General features: G+C 37.4%; 1 protein-coding gene across 3 annotated transcripts in view; it reads left to right on the top strand.

The window, feature by feature from the left end:
- USP32 (ubiquitin specific peptidase 32) overlaps positions 1-20,441 on the top strand; it is a 197,571-nt gene that overhangs the window by 61,597 nt on the left and 115,533 nt on the right. For all 3 annotated transcript variants that reach the window (XM_082679093.1, XM_082679092.1, XM_082679091.1), the window contains exon 2: positions 709-836. In XM_082679093.1, coding sequence (XP_082535219.1) covers positions 709-836 — 128 coding nt within the window. The remainder of the gene's footprint in view (positions 1-708; positions 837-20,441) is intronic.

The raw sequence follows: 20,441 nt of genomic DNA, 5'->3' as shown, positions 1-20,441 counted from the left end.
TGTCCAGAAGTCTTGTCTTTCTTCTCTAGCATGGGATAAAGGTACTAATTCTGTGCCTCCATAGTGACGATTGTACTGACCACATAATACTAAAGAGTATTTATTTTTCTGTCCTTGTAGACAGAGATTGTTCTATTCAGTGGAAAAAAGGCTTCAATGCCTAAAATAAAGTAATGGCTCAGTAATTTTTTTTTTGAGAGTGGGTGTCTAAAAATTATAGTTTATTAGAATCATCTATTTATAGGTTGCTTTCTTTGTAGATGATGACACGGTCTAAACTAAACTTAGGGGGTGTCTTCTGCATGGATAGATATGTGCTCAAAGAGTAGAAATAATATAATTTTTATCCCAGAGGCAATGAGTGCATTGCTGCTAAAAACATATTAATGCCAGCGTCTAAGGCCATTTAGCTTACTTGCTAATTCGAAGTACTTGTTACCTCTTCCTTACCCCTGCCTAAAACTTGTATGCATAATTTAATGTTCTGTCATTTGAAAATAGTGGGTCAGGAATTTGCATATTTATTCTCTAGATTAGATTTGAAGATATTAGAATTATGAAAAATATCTTTGGGTTTATTTGACTTATTTGGAAAGAGAAATAATATTTGCCAATTTTTATTAGGAATTGGGTTGAAAAAATGTAAAGATTTTGAGAGATGACTTTTCTCCTCTAGTTTCTTACCCATCTTCTCTTTCTGAATTTCAGTTACAGATGTAGAGCTGAAACGACTGAAAGATGCCTTCAAGAGGACCTGTGGACTCTCATATTACATGGGCCAGCACTGCTTCATCAGAGAAGTGCTTGGGGATGGAGTGCCTCCAAAAGTTGCTGAGGTAATCTTTATGTTCTAGGTTTTCCTGTGAGATAGTTACCACCAGCCTGAATTCTTGAGGGTTCTCCTGGTCTTGACAGATGTAATCTTCCCTACAGTTATTTTTCTTGCTGAGTAGGTTAACAGATCTTGTTTTAGATGTCAATATGGCTGTGTTCTTAGAGGCCAAATGGGAGTACTGCAGAGCTGCAATTCTGCTTCTGTGTGCTTCTGAGCTTTAATAGCCACTGATTATTATCATGGGACCATTTATATGACTAGCTTCTTATTCTTATAAACTTCATCACCCTGACATATAATTTTTATGTTGGGAGTATTTTTATAAATTTTGAATTTAAAACCTTTCTATATAGTAAAACCTAATTAAATTAATTCTGTAAAATTAAATGTTGTACATGAAACACTAGCTTTTTGGAATTTGTAAAGGCTTATTTAAATTCTACTAAAAATTTTTAGGTAGAGATAAAATGAGCTAAGTTGATATAAATATCCCCTTTCTAACATTAAGTTCACTATTTTATAGGTATATACACAGATATGTATTATGTCATTCGAAAGGTGAAATGATAAAAAAATTAATAAAACAGTGAAAATTATAATAAGAATTTTAAGCTTGGTGTATTTCATAAAACCTTGATTCACCATTCCTAATTAGTGACAGTTGATATTTCTAACCCGTGCTGTGTGCTTTTGAATCTTATGGTTTACATAATATAGAAATTACATTTATTGCTTTTTTGTGTGTTTTAATCTTTTTTTTTTTTTTGGTGGGGATATATGTTGCATTAATTCTGTTACATGTATTCTTGTGTAAAATTACGTACTTTCTTGCTCTGTCATTATTTTGGATTTATGACAGGATTAGTTTTTTTCCTGATACTATTTATTGGTTCTCTTTTTCAGTATGAATTCATCTTCCTATTTTCTTGTGTTTTTTTTTTTTTTTTTTTTTTGGCGGTATGCGGGCCTCTTACTGTTGTGGCCTCTCCCATTGCGGAGCACAGGCTCCGGATGCGTAGGCTCAGCGGCCATGGCTCACGGGCCCAGCTGTTCTGCGGCATGTGGGATCTTCCCAGACCGGGGCATGAACCCGTGTCCCCTGCATTGGCAGGTGGACTCTCAACCACTGCGCCACCAGGGAAGCCCTTCCTATTTTCTTTTAATTTATTTGTCTTAAATGCTAGTATAATATAAAAATTTGGAATTCAGAATTTTTCATTTTAGGATATAACTAGCAATTTAATGAGATAATATAACTTGCCCATTAGAGGAAGGGATTTAAACTGAATCCATAGTATTTAAAACAAGATGCTTCCAAATTCAAATGTATACTAACTTGAGCCTTTCTTTCCCTTAGCTTCTTCCTTAAAGTCAAAACTGTCAGTCTCTGTAAATTCATGGTGCTGGGAAAACTTAGGTCAGAATATCTGATTTATCTCTTTGGATCATGTATAAAGATTTACTTGTGTACATCTACATACCTATAAACAGATGTCCATTCAGGTCCTTGTCCATTTTTTAATTGGCAAGCTCCTACTGCTTGCCACATAACAGCTCAATAAATTGAGAGACGTGTTGTGGGGGCAAGGAATAACGACTTTATTCCTAAAGCCAGCAGACCGAGAAGATGGTGGACTAGTGTCCCAAAGAACCATCTTCCCTGAGTTAGAATTCAGGCTTCTTTTATAGTAAAAGGGGAGAGGGTATGGCTGGTTGTTGCAGACTTCTTGGTGCCTTTGTTCTTGCAGCTGTCCACGGAGGTCTGATCACAATGTTCCTAGACCTCCTGCAAGACAAATCTTATTCTCTGTTTGGCAACATTTTATCTCTATATGAATGAAAAAGTGTTATACCTTTAAGAAGTCAGAGCCTTGAGAATGGGCTATCTTGTATATTTTAGGCTATAGGCAACATTCTTTTATGAAAGGTGCAAAACCTGCATGACTAAGCACAGGCAACAGAGCGCAAAGGTTAGAGCTAAAGGAATAGATTCAATATGGAGTCAGGTTTTTTCTTCTCTGTTATAGTCCGAGCAACTGTTTGTTGAAAAGATTATTCTTTCCCATTGAATCGTCTTATCACTGTTGTTGAAAATCAACTGATCATAAGCATAAGGTTTTACTTCTGGATTCTCAATTCTATTCCATTGCTTTCTGTGTCTATCCTTGCATCAGTATCATATTGTCTTGATTACTCTAGGTTTATAGTAAGTGTTGAAATCAGAAAGTGTCATTTCCCCATCTTTCTAATTTTTCAAGTTGTTGTGTCTATTCTGGGTCCCTTGCATTTACATATGAATTTTTGTATCAGTTTTTCAATTTCTGCAAAAGAAGCAGCTGAGATTTTGATAGGGGTTGCATTGAATCAGTAGATTGATTTGGGGTGTATTGCCATTTTAACAATATTTAAGTCTTCTGACTCACAAAATTAGAATGCCTTTCCATTGATTTAGATTTTTAATTTCTTTCAGCAATGTTTTATAGTTTTCAGTGTACAAGTCAAATGTCCATCAATAGAACAAAATGTGGTATATCTAATCTATAGAATGGAATATTGTTAATAAAAAAGGAATGAAGTTTTCTGATACATGCATGGATGAACCTTCAAAACATTCTAAGTCAAAGAAGCCAAATACAAAACACCATGTATTTTTTTATTCTATTTGTATGAAATGGCCAGAATAGCCAAATCTATGGAGACAGGAAATAGATTAGTGGCACTTTGTTAAAATTGTCGCTGATTTTTTTCTTACTCGCTTGCATGGTAGCTGCCTCTTCCTGCTGTTGTTTTGGAGGAATCTATCTTTCTTGAAATGTCAGATACAGGTTGCCCTGTTAACTCAGTTCTCCGATATGCTCAAGAAATGTAATATGATAGTTAAATGACTTTTTCTTGTTTTTAGGTTAGGAGTGACACTCAGGCTTTCTACATCTAAGGTGGAAGTGGAACTCCCTGGAGCGTCATTTTTATGTCAATATTTCATAAATTTCATTTCACCCAAAATTATTTCAAGAGTCTCTGTCCTTTGGACTATCTTTTAAGAATCATCACTGGCTAGAATAATTAAAGTATTGAATAATTGTTTTCCAAGAATGATCTTAATTTTAAATTGTAAAATCCATAATGATAGTTTCAAATTTCAGTTTCATTGTAGTTAACACTTTTCTGTGTGTAAACTCTACCACAGTATTAAGCACAAATAGAAATTTTATAAATGCTTTTAGTGATGATGGTGAACTTAATTTATCCTATTATTTACAGATCTAGGTTTATTTTAAGTGAGGAGGAGTACTATTAGCATGTGAATATTGATTAGTACATATAACACTGTGTAGGTTTTAAAGTACTATAAGGAACTAAGTACTTCTGTCTTTTTTTAATTTATTTTTTTGTTTATTTTTATTTTTGGCTGTGTTGGGTCTTCGTTTCTGTGCAAGGGCTTTCTCTAGTTGCTGCAAGCGGGGGCCACTCTTCATCGCGGTGCGTGGGCCTCTCACTATTGCGGGCTCTCTTACTATTGTGGGCTCTCTTGTCGGAGCACAGGCTCCAGACGCGCAGGCTCAGTAGTTGTCGCTCACGGGCCTAGTGCTCCACGGCACGTGGGATCTTCCCAGACCAGGGCCCGAACCCGTGTCCCCTGCATTGGCAGGCAGATTCTCAACCACTGCGCCACTAGGGAAGCCCGGTACTTCTGTCTTTAATCTCTCGTATTTTCTCATGAAAGGATGTCTTTATAGTGTCTCATACAATAATCTCAAAGGATGAGTGAACCCCATTAAGCTCAGTTCTGGAATAGTTCCAGCATTTATATAAAATGAGCTTGTAGCTTATTTCAGGCATCTCTCCAAGACAGGCAGGTTAGTAAATAGACTTCAACTTTTGTGTGTATTTGGGAAAGGGAGTATGCTTCATCTTGCAGAGTATAAAGTTATTTGCTAAAGAGGAAATAGTACATTTTAAGTAAAATGGAAGTATAGATCTGGGCAGATAGTTTTGAAGTTTGAATTTAGATGTAGTGGGTAGGCAGACTCATAGAATGGAGGATCTGTATTCAGTAGTTGCAGCAAAATCTTGTTAAATGATGGGATTTCTAAACAAAGTGATTAGTTGCAAAGCTAAGGAAGTAATCATTCGACTGTATATGGCTCTTCTGCGATCTTTCTTAAAATCCTTCTAAGAGTTTCCTATATAAATTCCAAGACAGGCTATTTTGGATAAGGAAAAATAACTCAAAGTAGTCTAAAATTTTTAGAATCAAAGCATTGATTTCATTTGACTCATTATTTTCTAGGATAGATTAGTGTAGTTAATATTTTGATGTAATTCTGATCTTGCTTATAATAACTGTGTTATTTGAACAAAATATTAAATGAATGGAATTTGAGGGAATTAAGAAAACAAGGTCAAAACAAGGTGAATGGAAAACTGTTCTACTGGAAATTGGACTTTTCTGAACCAAGGCTACTAACTCTTAATTATTCAGTGTTTTTTCTTTAGTGTGTCACCCATCTCCCAACCCCTATTCCCCCAAAGAAATCTAATGACAAAACATTTCCATGTAGTATTAATTTGTCATCATTTCCTCTTGTTTTCACATTCACTTAAAACTGGTTTTCACCATTTACAAAATATGCGATGCAAGTGAATTGATAGTTGCTACTCCTTAACGATTTCTTTTAACTGGAAACTCTTAAATCTCTATCCCAGGATTGATTTCAATTCTGGATGGCTGTCTAGGATAAAAATTCCACTCCACCTTCCTCCATAAAGCTGTCTCTGACAATTTTAGCCCGCACTGTTTTTCTCCCATCCTTAAACTCTTAACAGGCATTAAAGCCTGCCTCTGTACTATGTAGTACAATGTTTTTATTAGATAATGACTAATTGTTCATTTAAATCTTGTCTCAACTAAGTTATGATTCTTGACGGGCAGACTTTATGACTTTTAAAAAATTGGCCCCAGAGTGTTGTGCATATAATATAAACTCAGTGAGTATTTTGATGTTTCTGTTTTGTTTTGTTTGTAAGTAATTGTATATTCTGCAAAACCCTATTGTAAGAATGACCAGGACAATGACCAGGAAACCATACTCCTAAAGTCAGTTAGCTTTGCTAGCTTTGCAGTCTTTGAACATTTAACCTTTTCCAAATTTGAGGAAAATACACATTTTAAGCAAAAGCAATCATGGAGACTGGAGTGTTTTTAGATATAGTGGTCAACATGTGAAAACAAGCAGCTGATTAGTAGGATATTTTTCCATTAGTGTTGGTAAATTTATGCTGAGATATTCATAATGCATTTAGATGCCCCTTGGGGCTAGGGACATGCATTTATTGAGTTGGCCAAAACGTTTGTTCCAGTTTTTCAGTAAGATGTTATGGAAAAACCCAAACGAACTTTTTGTCCAATTCAATACTAGACAGTCTAGGTTTAGGGGGACTATCTGACCATAGAATAATGATTTGTGATTGTTTTTTTGTTTTGATGTTAGTTGATCAGTATTATTGATTACATCCCTTTATGTTGGATTTACTAGCATCATGGATAACAACTTTCTTGACAGCTCTAGCCATTGTCAGCTCTTGATGCTGTTGATCATTGACTGTTGTAATATACTAAAATAATATGTTTATTTCAACCAGAGAAAAGCAGCTAATGTTTTCATGTTACATTAAATCCTAGTCTTGACATTATGGCTAACAGTAGAACACTAAGCAGGATACTGGTTTAAAATCTTTCTCTGGAACTGGAATCTGTAAAATATCCACTAGTCTTTATCTTAACTGCATCACTTTCGTTCAGTGTAATATTCATGCTAGTTCTCAAATTGCATTGTTGTTTTTTTCTTTTTGTATTTCTCTTTGTAAGACCAGACAAAAAAGATTCCAGGGGCTCTCTTAGATGAAGATAATAACAGAATATATCACTCCCTTCTTGTAAAATTACATATGGACTTTTAAAAAAAATATGCATTATTGTCTTGATGGTTCTTAACTGCCAAGTTTTATCCTAGAGCAATATTTAAACTGTTTCATAAGCTATTGAAAAACAAAGTTTATAGGAGAAGAGCTGATATGTCATTAAGCATAATGGGACTAGGGAATTCCTTGTATAAAACATTACATCAAATACATTACATAAATTATAAGTGTTCTAAGTGGTATGCCGTATGTCAAAGAAGTTACTTATATTGGTACTAAAAAATACTCTTACAGAAAATAACTTATGCATAATCACTTATTTTGAATCCTTGGTGTATTAAGTGAGCCACTGACATGACTAGTGTAGTAGATGATAAAAATAATTGACATCCTTTTCAAGTCAGTCTTGATAAGACACTTCTATCCAATAGCATATTCCTTAATTGGTATTATAAGGTAAAATAAAGTTGATTTAATTTATAATCGAGAGTGTTAAAAACCTCTGCCTAAATTTAGCTGATAAAATTCAGCTGAATTTGACTACAGAAGTTGGAAATTTTATATAAAAAGAATTCTAAATGGTGGGAAAAGCAACTAACGTTATCTAAAGTTGGGTGAATGTAAAAGGAATGCATATTCATTCTTATCCTTTTCTCCCTTCCTGCATGCCCATGGAATAAATATAGCTGTATTTTATTGAGCACCTACCTAATAAATTTCTTTTCTTTTTATAATTTATTTATTTTTGGCTGCGTTGGGTCTTCGTTGCTGTGCGTGGGCTTTCTCTAGTTGCAGAGAGCGGGGGCTACTCTTCCTTGCAGTGCATGGACTTCTTATTGCAGTGGCTTCTCTTGTTGTGGAGCGTAGGCTCTAGGCACGCAGGCTTCAGTAGTTGTGGTGCGTGGGCTCAGTAGTTGTGGCTCGCGGGCTCTAGAGTGTAGGCTCAGTAGTTGTGGTGCACGGGCTTTGTTGCTTGGCGGCATTTGGGATCTTACTGGACCAGGAATCGAACCCATGACTCCTGCATTGACAGGCGGATTCTTAACCACTGTGCCACCAGGGAAGTCCCTAATAAATTTCTATTTGTAGCAGTAATGGAATGATTTTTATGTTTGCCTTGCATATGGTAGTTATTATCTTTTAAGACTATCATCTTTGAGTAATATTAATTGTTACATTCAATACTTAGATTAAAATATAGGGAGAAGAGTTGTAAAATACAGTTGAACTTTCTGTATTTCCATAATTTTGTCATTAAGTGATAAATATGAGAATCCTTCCTTAATGTACTTCTAAATGTAATTTCTGTTTTTAAAAATAATTTTGTTTATTTATTTTTGGCTACGTTGGGTCTTTGTTGCTGCACACGGGCTTTCTCTAGTTGCGGCGAGTGGGGGCTACTCTTCGTTGCAGTGCACAGGCTTCTCAGTGTAGTGGCTTCTCTTGTTGCAGGGCAAGGGCTCTAGGTGTTTGGGTTTCAGTAGTTGCAGCATGCAGACTCTAGGGCGTGCAGGCTTCAGTAGTTGTGGCTCACGGGCTCTATAGCTCAGGCTCAGTAGTTGTGGCGCACAGGCTTAGTTGCCCCGCTCCATGTGGGATCTTCCCAGACCAGGGATCGAACCAATGTCCCCTGCATTGGCAGGCGGATTCTTAACCACTGTGCCACCAGGGAAGTCCCTAAATGTAATTTCTTGATGCTTTATTTTTTATGAGTAGCTGATTGAAAATATGAAGAGGAAAGAATTTATGTTCAGAGTCATTTATTTATTTATTCTTTTAAAATTTATTTATTTTATTTATTTTTGGCTGTGTTGGATCTTCATTGTTGTGCGCGGGCTTTCTCTAGTTACGGCGCACAGGCTTCTCATTGCGGTGGCTTCTCTTGTTGCAGAGCACAGGCTCTAGGCACATGGGGTTCAGTAATTGTGGCACACCGTCTCAGTAGTTGTGGCGCATGGGCTTAGTTGCTCCGCGGCATGTGGGGTCTTCCTGGACCAGGGCTCAAACCCCTGTCCCCTGCGTTGGCAGGCGGATTCTTAACCACTGCGCCACCAAGGAAGTCTCCAGAGTCATTTATACTTACAGCTTTAGGGTACACTTTTTCCTGCCTAGTTCTCTATTAAGTTATAAGAACATCCTGAAGCACCTTTCTGAGAATCTGAGGTGTTGTCCCAAATATGCTATTATAAAAAATGATGGACTTAAAGAAATTATTAGCTGTGTAATGGTAACATTTCATACTATATACATCATTGTAGTTTTGAATGCAAATACGTACAGTATATAAACAATATAACCACATATATTGTAGTTTCAAATATATGTAACACTTTATAGTCATCAAAAATTGTGATTTTAGGATTAATTTTGTAATTAAGGAACATTGCAGTCAACTGTGGGATTTTCAAGGGTGTATTCTCAGGAAACAAATGGCATGAAGAAACAGCAATATATCCTCCTATGTTCACACAAACTAATACAGGATAGCAAGTCATTTACTGAAAAATGTTTATATATTATGGCTAAAAAGGAAGTCCTTAGTATAGTCTATCCTTTTTTCTTTTTTTTTACAGTATTGTTCTTTAGTACGCGTCTCGTTTATTCCCATTTAAAATAAATATTTGTTGTAAAATGTCTCTGGTTTTTTGTGAATGAATAAAAATTTTTTGAACTGAACTCAAAATAATAGTATATAATAAATGATTTGTAATACATACAGTAATACCTATCATTGTATTTTCTCCTATATTAGTTAACTTTTCTCAGCAACATACATTTAATAACTAGTCCACTGGAACGGGAATATGTTTTAAAGAAGTCTTGTCCTGCATTTTTTGCTGCTAAAGCTAGATTATTGAAGTCTTTAATTTATTTTTCCTGAGAGTTTGATACTAATAAAATATACTTCTTCACTGGGCAGTGTTTCTTTGACCTTCTTCCTTCTAAAATAGAAGCATATTAAAAATGTTCATTCTGCTTATTATAAATATAGTAAGATGTTTTTCATGAGGATTTTCTTTTTACTACTTTGTAAAATTATATTCAGTGACTTAGCAGTAAAAAGGAAGACCTGTTGGTACACACACAACATAAGTGAATCTCCCAATCACTATGCTAAACGAAAGAATCCAATTAAAAATAGAGCACATGCTTATGATTCCATTCATATAAAATTCTAGAAAATGCAAAATCTATCATGAAACAAAGCTTACCTAGAGCCTGGTACTGGTGTTGGTGCAGGAGGAAGGAGAGGCAGGGATAAATTACACAGGGACATGAAACTAGAGGTGATAGAAATGTTTGTTACTCGTTTTTTTTTTTGGCTGTGCTGGGTCTTCGTTTCTGCGCATGGGCTTTCTCTAATTGCGGTGAGTGGGGGCTACTTTTTGTTGCGGCGAGTGTGCTTCTCATTGCAGTGGCTTCTCTTGTTGTGGAGTGCAGGCTCTAGGCGTGCAGGCTTCAGCGGTTGCAGCATGTGGGCTCAGTAGTTGCAGCACGTGGGCCCTGGAGCACGCGGGCTTCAGTGGTTGCGGTGCGTGGGTTCAGTAGTTGCCGCGTGTGGGCTCTAGTGCATGTGAGCTTCAGTAGTTGTGGTGTGTAGGCTCAGTAGTTGCAGCATGCGGGCTTCAGTAGATGCAGCATGCAGGCTCAGTAGTTGTGGTGCGCAGGCTTAGTTGCCCCACGGCATGTGGGATCGAACTCGTGTCCCCCTGCATTGGCAGGCAGATTCTTAACCACTGGACCACCAGGGAAGTCCTGTTACTTGTTTTCTTGATTGTGATTATGGTTTCAGTGGTATGACATGAAGTGTGACAAAATGGATCAATTGTACACTTTAAATATATGCAGTTTATTGTACTTCAGTTATTCCTCTAAAACTTGGTAGAACATTTAATTAGATGTACTTTTTGAGCTTTTCAGGAAGAATACTTGTTCTACTTGGAAAAGTGAGCTGGAAATATAAAAATTGACTATTGACAGACATATGATTTCCTTTTCGTTCTTCATTAAGATATTTGGATTTTAGTTCTAACTTTGTTATTTACTTCATGATATTTTCCTAGTCACTTAAGTTCTGAGGCAAAAGAACCTCCAAACCTTCCATCAGAATTATTGTAGGAATTTAGGTATATGACCAGCTTGACTATAATTAGAAGAGTTTGAAGTGTAGTTAAATTGTTTTATTCATTTATTTATTTATTTGGTTGCACTGTGTCTTAGTTGCAACCTGGCGGGCTCCTTAGTTGTGGCTTGCTGGCTCCTTTAGTTGTGGCATGTGGGCTTCTTAGTTGTGGCACGTGGGCTCCTTAGTTGTGGCTTGCCAGCTCCTGAGTTGTGGCATGCGAACTCTTAGTTGTGGCATGCACGTGGGATCTAGTTCCCTGATCAGGGATCGAACCTGGGCCCCCTGCATTGGGAGCACCGAGTGTTAGCCACTGTGCCACCAGGGAAGTCCCATGAAGTGCAGTTAAATTGTAATGTTCTACTGTTGACTTTGAGATCTGCCTGGATTGGAGGAGAGAAGGATATCGGTAGGTTAGTCTGGGAAAGTTGGGGCAGTGAAAGGAAAGAATTCCCAGTGATAAATTTGGAACTCTGCCTTTTTCTCCTGATTTAAGTTATGGATTAAATTAAGCTTTTAGAGGGGCTTCCCTGGTGGCGCAGTGGTTGAGAGTCCGCCTGCCGATGCAGGGGACACGGGTTCGTGCCCCGGTCCGGGAAGATCCCACATGCCGCGGAGCGGCTGGGCCCGTGAGCCATGGCCGCTGAGCCTGCGCGGCCGGAGCCTGTGCTCCGCAGCGGGAGAGGCCACAACAGTGAGAGACCTGCGTACCGCAAAAAAAAAAAAAAAAAAAAAATTAAAAATTAAGCTTTTAGAAAATAAAAGTGAAAGCAAGGCAATTCTAGAATGAGATCATTAATCGTAGAATTAATGATAATTAATTATCATTAGGATAATTAGCTTCCAAGAAAAGTATGGATAATAAAGTAGGATAAGAACAGACAAGGGGAGTCAGTTGTGAGGACAAGGATCCAATCTTAGGATCATGGATTAAGATGTGGAACAGCAAAGAAAAAAGCTAGCCAGGAAATCTCACTAGGCAGAATTCAGGGATACTAACTCCAAGGAGAATAATTTTGACTTGAAACTTAGTAGTTGAACCTGCAGCATTAACAGGTTTCTTTCTTCAAGCATCAATGAGTTTAAGGAAAATTCATTTTCTTCCTTGGGATGGGAATAGATCAGCTGTAAGGGACAAATATTTGCTTTAAAGGAAGCTAGTGAGTAGAAGGGGAGTTACAACCCAGAACTTCAAAGACATTATTTAATAATGTTAAATAAACCAAGGCCGAGTTAATTGAGAGAGTATACTAAAAATTTACCTCATCGATGTCTAGTGACACTGTAGTTTATGCTCTGAGCCTTTTTTGTAGTCGTGTATTTGAACAGACTTAAGTAGACAAGGTATCTTCAGAGATGAGAAAAGAGGGTACAGACTGAATCTTAGGACTTGCTATCCAGTGTGGTGGCAGCAGGAAGTTACCTAAGACAGAGGTAATAATCTGGTTTGTTCAGTCGGTCCTGGGATTAGTTTACTGGTCTGACAGTCTGTCAGATATTAAGTAATTAATGTACAGAGGTATTCTGAACATTTTGTTTAGGCAAGGCTCCTTTGCTGTTGGGCTGGAGGAAGGGAGAGAAGTAATAAGGAATGTTCTATTCTCTAAATTTAAGAAGAGTATTTGTTAGTAACTTACTTTCTGACTCATATAAACATTTAATGCCATGGATTCATGACTACCATATAACAGTCAACAATTCTGTGGGATATATACCTGACACAGGCCTAGGATAATTCTTAATATGAAAAATAATGGATTGTAGGACAAATATTAATGAAATATACCAAGAATATGGAGCAACTAACATGTTTTAGTTTTTTTCTGAAAATAGTATTTAATATTTTCCCTTCAACAATAAATTTCACAATTTATTCTTTAACAATAAAGTAAGTTGACAGGATAGTAATCTATATAAATAAAATTAATTTCTATCTCTTAGAACGTCCTGTGAAAATAACCAGACTTATTTTCATAAAACTTGGTAAAGTTTGTTTGGGGAGATAGGACTTATAGCCTATTCTATACTATGTTATAGACTGTTCTATACTCTGTGCATGAACTTTTCTTTGGTGATTCTTTAGGGGAATTTCAAGGAGAGAGGCATCTTACATAGTATCTCATACTGAGGTCCAAGGATTCTATGTGACTTACCACAAGTATTAAGTCCCAATAGAATGAGAAAATAAACCATGGTGTCAAATATGGACCTCAAATCAAGTTACAAGGTTAGATGGTCTGACATGCAGGCTTTGATTTATTATTGATCTATGTACCAGTGGGAAATGCAACACCACTCTCCCCCACCTAAAATCCACAGTGACTAAATATATTAGTTTTGTTTCTCTTTTATGTAAAAGAATTTCAAAGGTAGATATTCTAGGGCTTGAATGGCAGCTGCCCTATCATCAGGGACCCAGGTCCTATTTGATCAGAGAGTCTTTTCGGAAGTCCACCCATTGACTTTCAGTTTTATCTCATTGGCTATCCCCAGTTGCAAGAGACTCTAGAAAATGTAAAAAATGTAAGTTTGAACAGGTATAATAATACCTTAGAAAAAATTGGGGTTCTATTACAAGAAGAAAAGAAAATGGTTATTGTATAAATAGCTAACAGTTTCTGCCACAAGCTATATCATACAAGGTGTATTATGATCCTGGATAAAGTAGCAACAGGAATATACTTAATATAGATTGGACAGTTGAACATTTTATTTAATAAACTTGCCTTTTAAAAAATGTATACAGTAGGGCTCCCTGGTGGCGCAGTGGTTGGGAGTCCACCTGCCGATGCAGGGGACACGGGTTCATGCCCCGGTCCAGGAAGATCACACATGCCGCGGAGCGGCTGGGCCCGTGAGCCATGGCCGCTGAGCCTGCGCTCTGAAACGGGAGAGGCCACAGCAGTGAGAGGCCCGCGTACCGCAAAAAAAAAAAAAAAAATGTATGCAATAAATGTTTTTATTTATATTTTTATTTAGTTATATATTTATTTATATTGAATTACAGTGCTTTTTTGTTTTTAATTGCTCTGTATTTCATGTTTTATAATCCTGTGAACTGTTTTCAATTGATTTAAAAGAAATAGGTAATGTGTGTGTATGGCACACTATTTAAAACTTACAGAAGGGATTCCCTGGTGGCGCAGTGGTTGGGAATCCACCTGCCAATGCAGGGAACATGGGTTCGAGCCCTGGTCTGGGAAGATCCCACATGCCGCAGAGCAGCTACTGAGCCTGCACTCTAGAGCCCGGGTGCCACAACTACTGAGCCCACGTGCCTGGAGCTCGTGCTCCACAGCAGGAGAAGCCACCACAGTGAGAAGCCCGCGCATGGCAGGCAGGAGTGGCCTCCCGCTTGCCGCAACTAGAGGGAGCCCGCGCGCAGCAACAAAGACCCAATGCAACCAAAAATAAAAATAAATTTTTAAAAGATTAAAAAAATAAAACTTACAGAAGAGTTTTAAGTGAAAAGTTAAGACTTCTCCATTTTATCCCCATTATCTAGAGTCCTTCCCCAGCAGCAACCAGTTACTTGTTTTGCAAATAAAAATTTTAAATTATTTTTATCATAGTGATATATGCATATAGTTAAAGTAGAATCAGAAAGAGAGTGAAAAACAAGAATCCTTGTCCCCGCGTACCTAAATCTCATCCCTGTTCCAGAGGCAACCACTTTCTAGTAATAGTTTCTTGTATATACCTACATTTTCTAAATACTGTTCTTTACTGCTAATTCTTAGTTAATTTTAGATTTTATCCTTTGCTTTCCAGTTGTAGAAGATATTTAGTGTTCTTACACACTCCACACCACATCATCCCAATGCAATTGTATCACAATCTTTGGTTAAATTGGTATTTGTTATTTATAGTGTTATGACTATGTAAATATTCTCTGCAACATGGTGTACTGTTATTTAGTTTTCTTTCTTATTCAATTTTTTGTTTTTTCCTGGAATTATAACAGTTTCCTTATTTCTTAAAAATTGAGGTATACTCGATTTACAGTATTTTATGTTTCAGGTGTTCAACAGCGTGATTCACAATTTTAAAAGATTATACTCCATTTATAGTTGTTGTAAAATATTGCTTTATTTTTTCATTTGCTTAGTTTTCATACCTGTGGCTAAATTGTTCTATACCTTCCAACTTTTTAGTATGATTTTCTGTGAGACAATGGTTACTTTTTTATACTGATCTTCTAAATGTATTTTTAGCTTAAGTATTTTAGTTGTGGTAGATACATATATACATATCATATATTTCTTTCTTTCTATCTATCTGTCTGTCTATCTATCTATCTCAGGCTGTCTTTGTTTCCTCTAATAATCCATGAATTTTTATGCTTTTTGGCCTTCTTTGTCCCAACCATGAATAAAAAAAAAACAATGCAAGATTTAATTAGTGAGTTTTCCTTATTTGCTATTGAAGTAATGTGGGACATCAAGACAAAATATAGGGGCTTCCCTGGTGGAGCAGTGGTTAAGAATCCACCTGCCAATGCATGGTACACGGGTTCGAGCCCTGGTCCGGGAAGATCCCACGTGCTGCGGAGCAACTGAGCCTGTGCACTGCAATGAAGAGTAGCCCTTGCTCACCGCAACTAGAGAAAGCCCGCGCACAGCAACGAAGACCCAATGCATCCATAAAATAAATAAATAAAATAAATAAATTTATATAAAAAAAGATAAAATATAGGAGGTGAATTGAGGATGAATTTTAATTACATCATTTGCACGTTGTTAAATTACCATTAATAACAATGGAAATATACTAGATATAAAATTCCATCTGTACAAAGCAGCTGACCTCAGAGGAAGGAGAAATCAGGCTTAAGAATTGTTTTAGTTATTTTTTCCCTCTCATGTGAAAGAAGCTGAGATATTCTTTAAAATCAAGTTAGTAGCATCTATGAAAATGTGTTTTCTTTTTTTACAGATTCTGGCTAGAGTTTAGCTTTTTAAATAGTTTATAGTTTAAAAATCAGTTTATAATTGGCACTGTTCACAGAAATTAGTAATAGGCAAAAAGTTTTAAGTTATTTTGTGTATGGTTGGCAATTTTAATAGTATTCTAGCTCTGAAGAATAATTTCTTCATTAATTTCCAAATGACAGAGCAGTAAAGGTATTTTGACAATTATACAGAAAACTATACTGGCATATAATACCTCACATTAAGATTCATCCGAAGTATTTTTCCCATCTTTCATGTAGTTATATTTGATTTTTAAAAATTTCAGATTAGGAATAAAAATACTTACAGAAGTAATCTTCAAAAAAAGTGTATTAGGGCTTCCCTGGTGGCGCAGTGGTTGAGTCCGCCTGCCGATGCAGGGGACACAGGTTCGTGCCCCGGTCTGGGAAGATCTCACATGCCGCGGAGCGACTGGGCTTGTAAGCCATGGCCGCTGAGCTTGCGCGTCCGGAGCCTGTGCTCCGCAACGGGAGAGGCCACAACAGTGAGAGGCCCGCGTACCGCCAAAAAAAAAAGTATATTAAACCAACTTTGCTGTGAATACCACTTCTTTGCTTTAAATGAAATAGTGCTGTTTTTTCCCTAGCAGCTTTTTCCTTAACAGTTCTGTAATTATTGAGATATAGTACATGCTATTCAATTCACCCATTTAAAGTATATAGTTAATGGCTTTTAGTTTGTTCACAGAGTTGTGCAGCTACCACCACAATCAGTTTTATCACCCCTAAAAGAAACCTTATTCTCTCCATCCCCTTCTCTGTTAGCCCTAAGCTAACTAATATACTAGTTACTTTCCATCTCTATAGATTTACCTATTCTGGACATTTCATATAAATGGAATCACATTGTATATGGTCTTCTGTGACTGGCTTCTTTGACTTAGATGAATCTCAAAAACATTATGCTATCTTGCAGCATGTATCACTTCTTCATTCCTTTTTAATAGGACAATATGCTATCATATGGATATATCACATTTAGTTTATTCATTAATCAATCAATGGATATTTGAGTTATTTTCACTTCTGGGCTATTATAAATAATGATGCTCTGAACATTAATGTGCATTTATGTTTTCATCTCTCTTGGGTATATACCTTGGATGGAATTTCTAGATCTTATGGTAACTCTGTGTTTAACCTTTTGAGGAGCTGTCAGACTGTTCTCCAAAGTGGCTGCACCCTTTTACATTACCACCAACAGTGTGCGATTCCAATATTGCTCTACATCCTTGCCAACCTTGTTATTAACTGTGTTTGATTATAGTCATCCCAGTGGGTGTGAAGTGGTATCTCATTGTGGGTTTTTTTTTAATTAATTAATTAATTTTTGGCTGCGTTGGGTCTTCGTTGCTGCCTGTGGGCTTTCTCTAGTTGCGGCGGGCGGGGGCTAATCTTCGTTACGGTGAGCGAGCTTCTCATTGCAGTGGCTTCTCTTGTTGTGGAGCACAGGCTCTAGGCATGCCAGCTTCGGGAGTTGTGGCACGCAGGCTCAGCAGTTGTGGCTTGTGGGCTCTAGAGCACAAGCTCAGTAGTTGTGGTGCATGGGCTTAGTTGCTCCATGGCCTGTGGGATCTTCCCAGACCAGGGCTCGAACCCTTGTCGCCTGCATTGGCAGGTGGATTCTTAACCACTGTGCCACCAGGGAAGTCCCGCTCATTGTGGTTTTGATTTGCATTTCCCTCAATAGTGGTATCCTGAAATAAAGTTTTTAATTTTTAAGGAAGAATATTTGAAAAGAATCTCTGTTCAGATATCTTGATTAAATATGTTAGTGGATCTGAACTGTATAGTAAAGATTTATACATTCTGTGGTGTACATGTATATGGGAGTTTGTGTTTGGCTTCATTGACTCAAGCCATTTCAGGGCACTGAAGAATTTGAGGTTTTTTGTATTTCAGCAATAGATATTTTTGAAAATATAAAATAATAATCATTCTTCAAATTTAATGTTGATATAAAAGACTTAATCTATATTGTATATGGTGGCTCTATAGAGTCCAGGTCTAGAACTATCTCCTCTTTTTTGAACCCCAACTCAGTTAATTTTGATGTTTTCCAATCTTGATCCTTTTCTGAATTTCTACTTTTTAAAATCCATTTTTAACAATATCTATATATCTGTTAATTTTGTATAAATAAAATTTTGTGAAGATTTACTAATATAGGGAACCAAGATGAAATGCCATTGGCTTTTAAATCACTTATACATTTTCTTGGTTTGTAGTATAATACTTACTAAATTCATCTAAGAACAATATTTTAAACACATAAATAAATATGATTTAGTTCTGCAGAGCTACTACCCATCTCACTCTAAAGGAACAGCATGTTGAGTCTCAAGATATATTAAACATCTTGTATAAAACAGTGGACCTGTTTTGTACCCAGTAGTCACATTTTACTTTTTTTTTTTTTTTGCGGTACGCGGGCCTCTCACTGTTATGGCCTCTCCCATTGCGGAGCACAGGCTCACGGGCCCAGCCGCTCCGCGGCATGTGGGATCTTCCCAGACTGGGGCATGAACCCGTGTCCCCTGCATCGAAAGGCGGACTCTCAACCACTGCGCCACCAGGGAAGCCCTTTACTTATTTTTTTTCTTAGTCTCATAAGGACTTATATTTTGATACTATTTATTTTTGTTCATTAACTTTATTCAGTAGTCATTGAGTGCCAACTATAGGCCCTTTATCAAAAAGGGGTGACTAAAGTTGTGACAAAGTTGAAATACACTGCCTCGTAATCTCATTAGAGTTATGAAGAAAGTCACCTGATTAAAATAATGAACACTGAGGTGTTAATGACTAGTATAGTTGGCCTTCACAAGGAGTTTTCACTCTTAAAAGTTGAGCTTGTTTTCCCAGATTTCCAATTAGTAGACCTAAGGAAGTGATTTTTTTTTTTTTTTTTGTGGTTGTTGTATTCTTCAGTTCTAAAATTTCCATTTGTTTTCTATGCTGAGACTTTCCATCTTTCCATTCAAAAGTGTTCTCATTTCTTTGGGCATTTTTATCATGGCTGCTCCATATCTGTCTCGTGTAATTGTTGATGCCTGTTGATTGTAGTTCCCTAATTGAATTGAGATTTTACTGGTTCTTTATATGCTGAGTAATTTTGGATTGTATTCTAGACATTTTTAAAATTAATTAATTAATTTATTTATTTATTTATTTTTGGCTGCATTGGGTCTTCGTTGCTGCTCACGGGCTTTCTCTAGTTGCGGCAAGCAGGGGTTACTCTTTGTTGCAGTGCACAGGCTTCTCATTGTGGTGGCTTCTCTTGTTGCGGAGCATGGGCTCTAGGAGCGTGGGCTTCAGTAGTTGTGGCACACGGGCTCAGTAGTTGTGGCTCGCAGGTTCTAGCGTGCAGGCTCAGTAGTTGTGGTGCATGGGCTTAGCTGCTCCATGGCATGTGGGATCTTCCCAGAACAGGGCTCGAACCCTTGTCTCCTGCATTGGCAGGCGGATTCTTATCCAGTGACACACCAGGGAAGTCCCTATTCTAGACATTTAAAATTTTTTTTTATTTTTGGCCACGACGTGCAGCTTGCAGGATCTCAGTTCCCCTACCAGGGATCAAACCTGTGCCATGGCAGTGAAAGCGCCAAATCCTAACTACTAGACCACCAGGGAACTCCCTCTAGACATTTTTAGTATCATGTTATGAGATGCTGAGTCTCTTTAAATCCTATGGAGATGTTGATACAGTTGGCCTTCCAGATCTCCTGGGTCCCCCAACCGAGGATTCAACCAACTGCGGATGAAAAAAACTTGGGGAAAAAATTCCAGGAAGTTCCAAAAAGCAAAACTTGAATTTGCCACAGGCTGGCAACTATTTATATAGCATTTACAACTATTTACATAACATTTACATTGTATTAGATATTATAAGTAATCTAGAGATGATTTAAAGTATAGGAGAGAATTACGTAGGTTATAGGCAAATACTACTCCATTTTATATAAGGGACTTGAGCATCCGCAGATTTTGGTATCTGCCAAGGGCTTGGAACTAATTTTCTGTGGACACCAAGGGACAGCTGTACATTTGTTTTTTGTCACATCATGGGTATTGATGGGTTCAGGCTGCAAGTTCCAACCAGTCTTCTTTTGGTTGTGTCAGTGAAGTTTTCACAGCCTTTGCAGTGCTATTTGGACCTGTTCCACACGTGCAACCACCCAGTGGCCAGTCTGGAACCTGGGCATTGACCTATCCTCAATTTGTACTTCTGTTTAGGATCAGATCCATGCATGTGCAGTTATGTGACAAACCCAGGAGTTCAAAAACAACTTTCCTGAGCTCCTTCCTCCTCTCAATATCCATAATACTTCCCTTTCGCTGAGCTCCCATTTTTAGTCCTCCTATCAGGTGCCTTAGTTACTCTGCCATGCCATGTACTTCCACTACTGTGTCTGTGTCCAGAGCCAAGCTGGAGGACAACAGAGAGATGACAAAAGCAATGGGAGTTTGTCTCACCCTCTAGGGATCGTAGCTACTCTGATTGGAGAGTGTGGTAGGCTGAATAATGGACCCCCAAATCTCCAGGTCGTAATCCCTGGAGCCTGCATGTGGCATGTGTCTGTGGAATT

The sequence above is a fragment of the Grampus griseus genome, assembly GCF_964374135.1.
Source record: "Grampus griseus genome assembly, chromosome: 20".
NCBI classification, from domain to species: Eukaryota; Metazoa; Chordata; class Mammalia; order Artiodactyla; family Delphinidae; genus Grampus; species Grampus griseus.
This window is presented reverse-complemented; position numbering and strand designations above follow the sequence as displayed.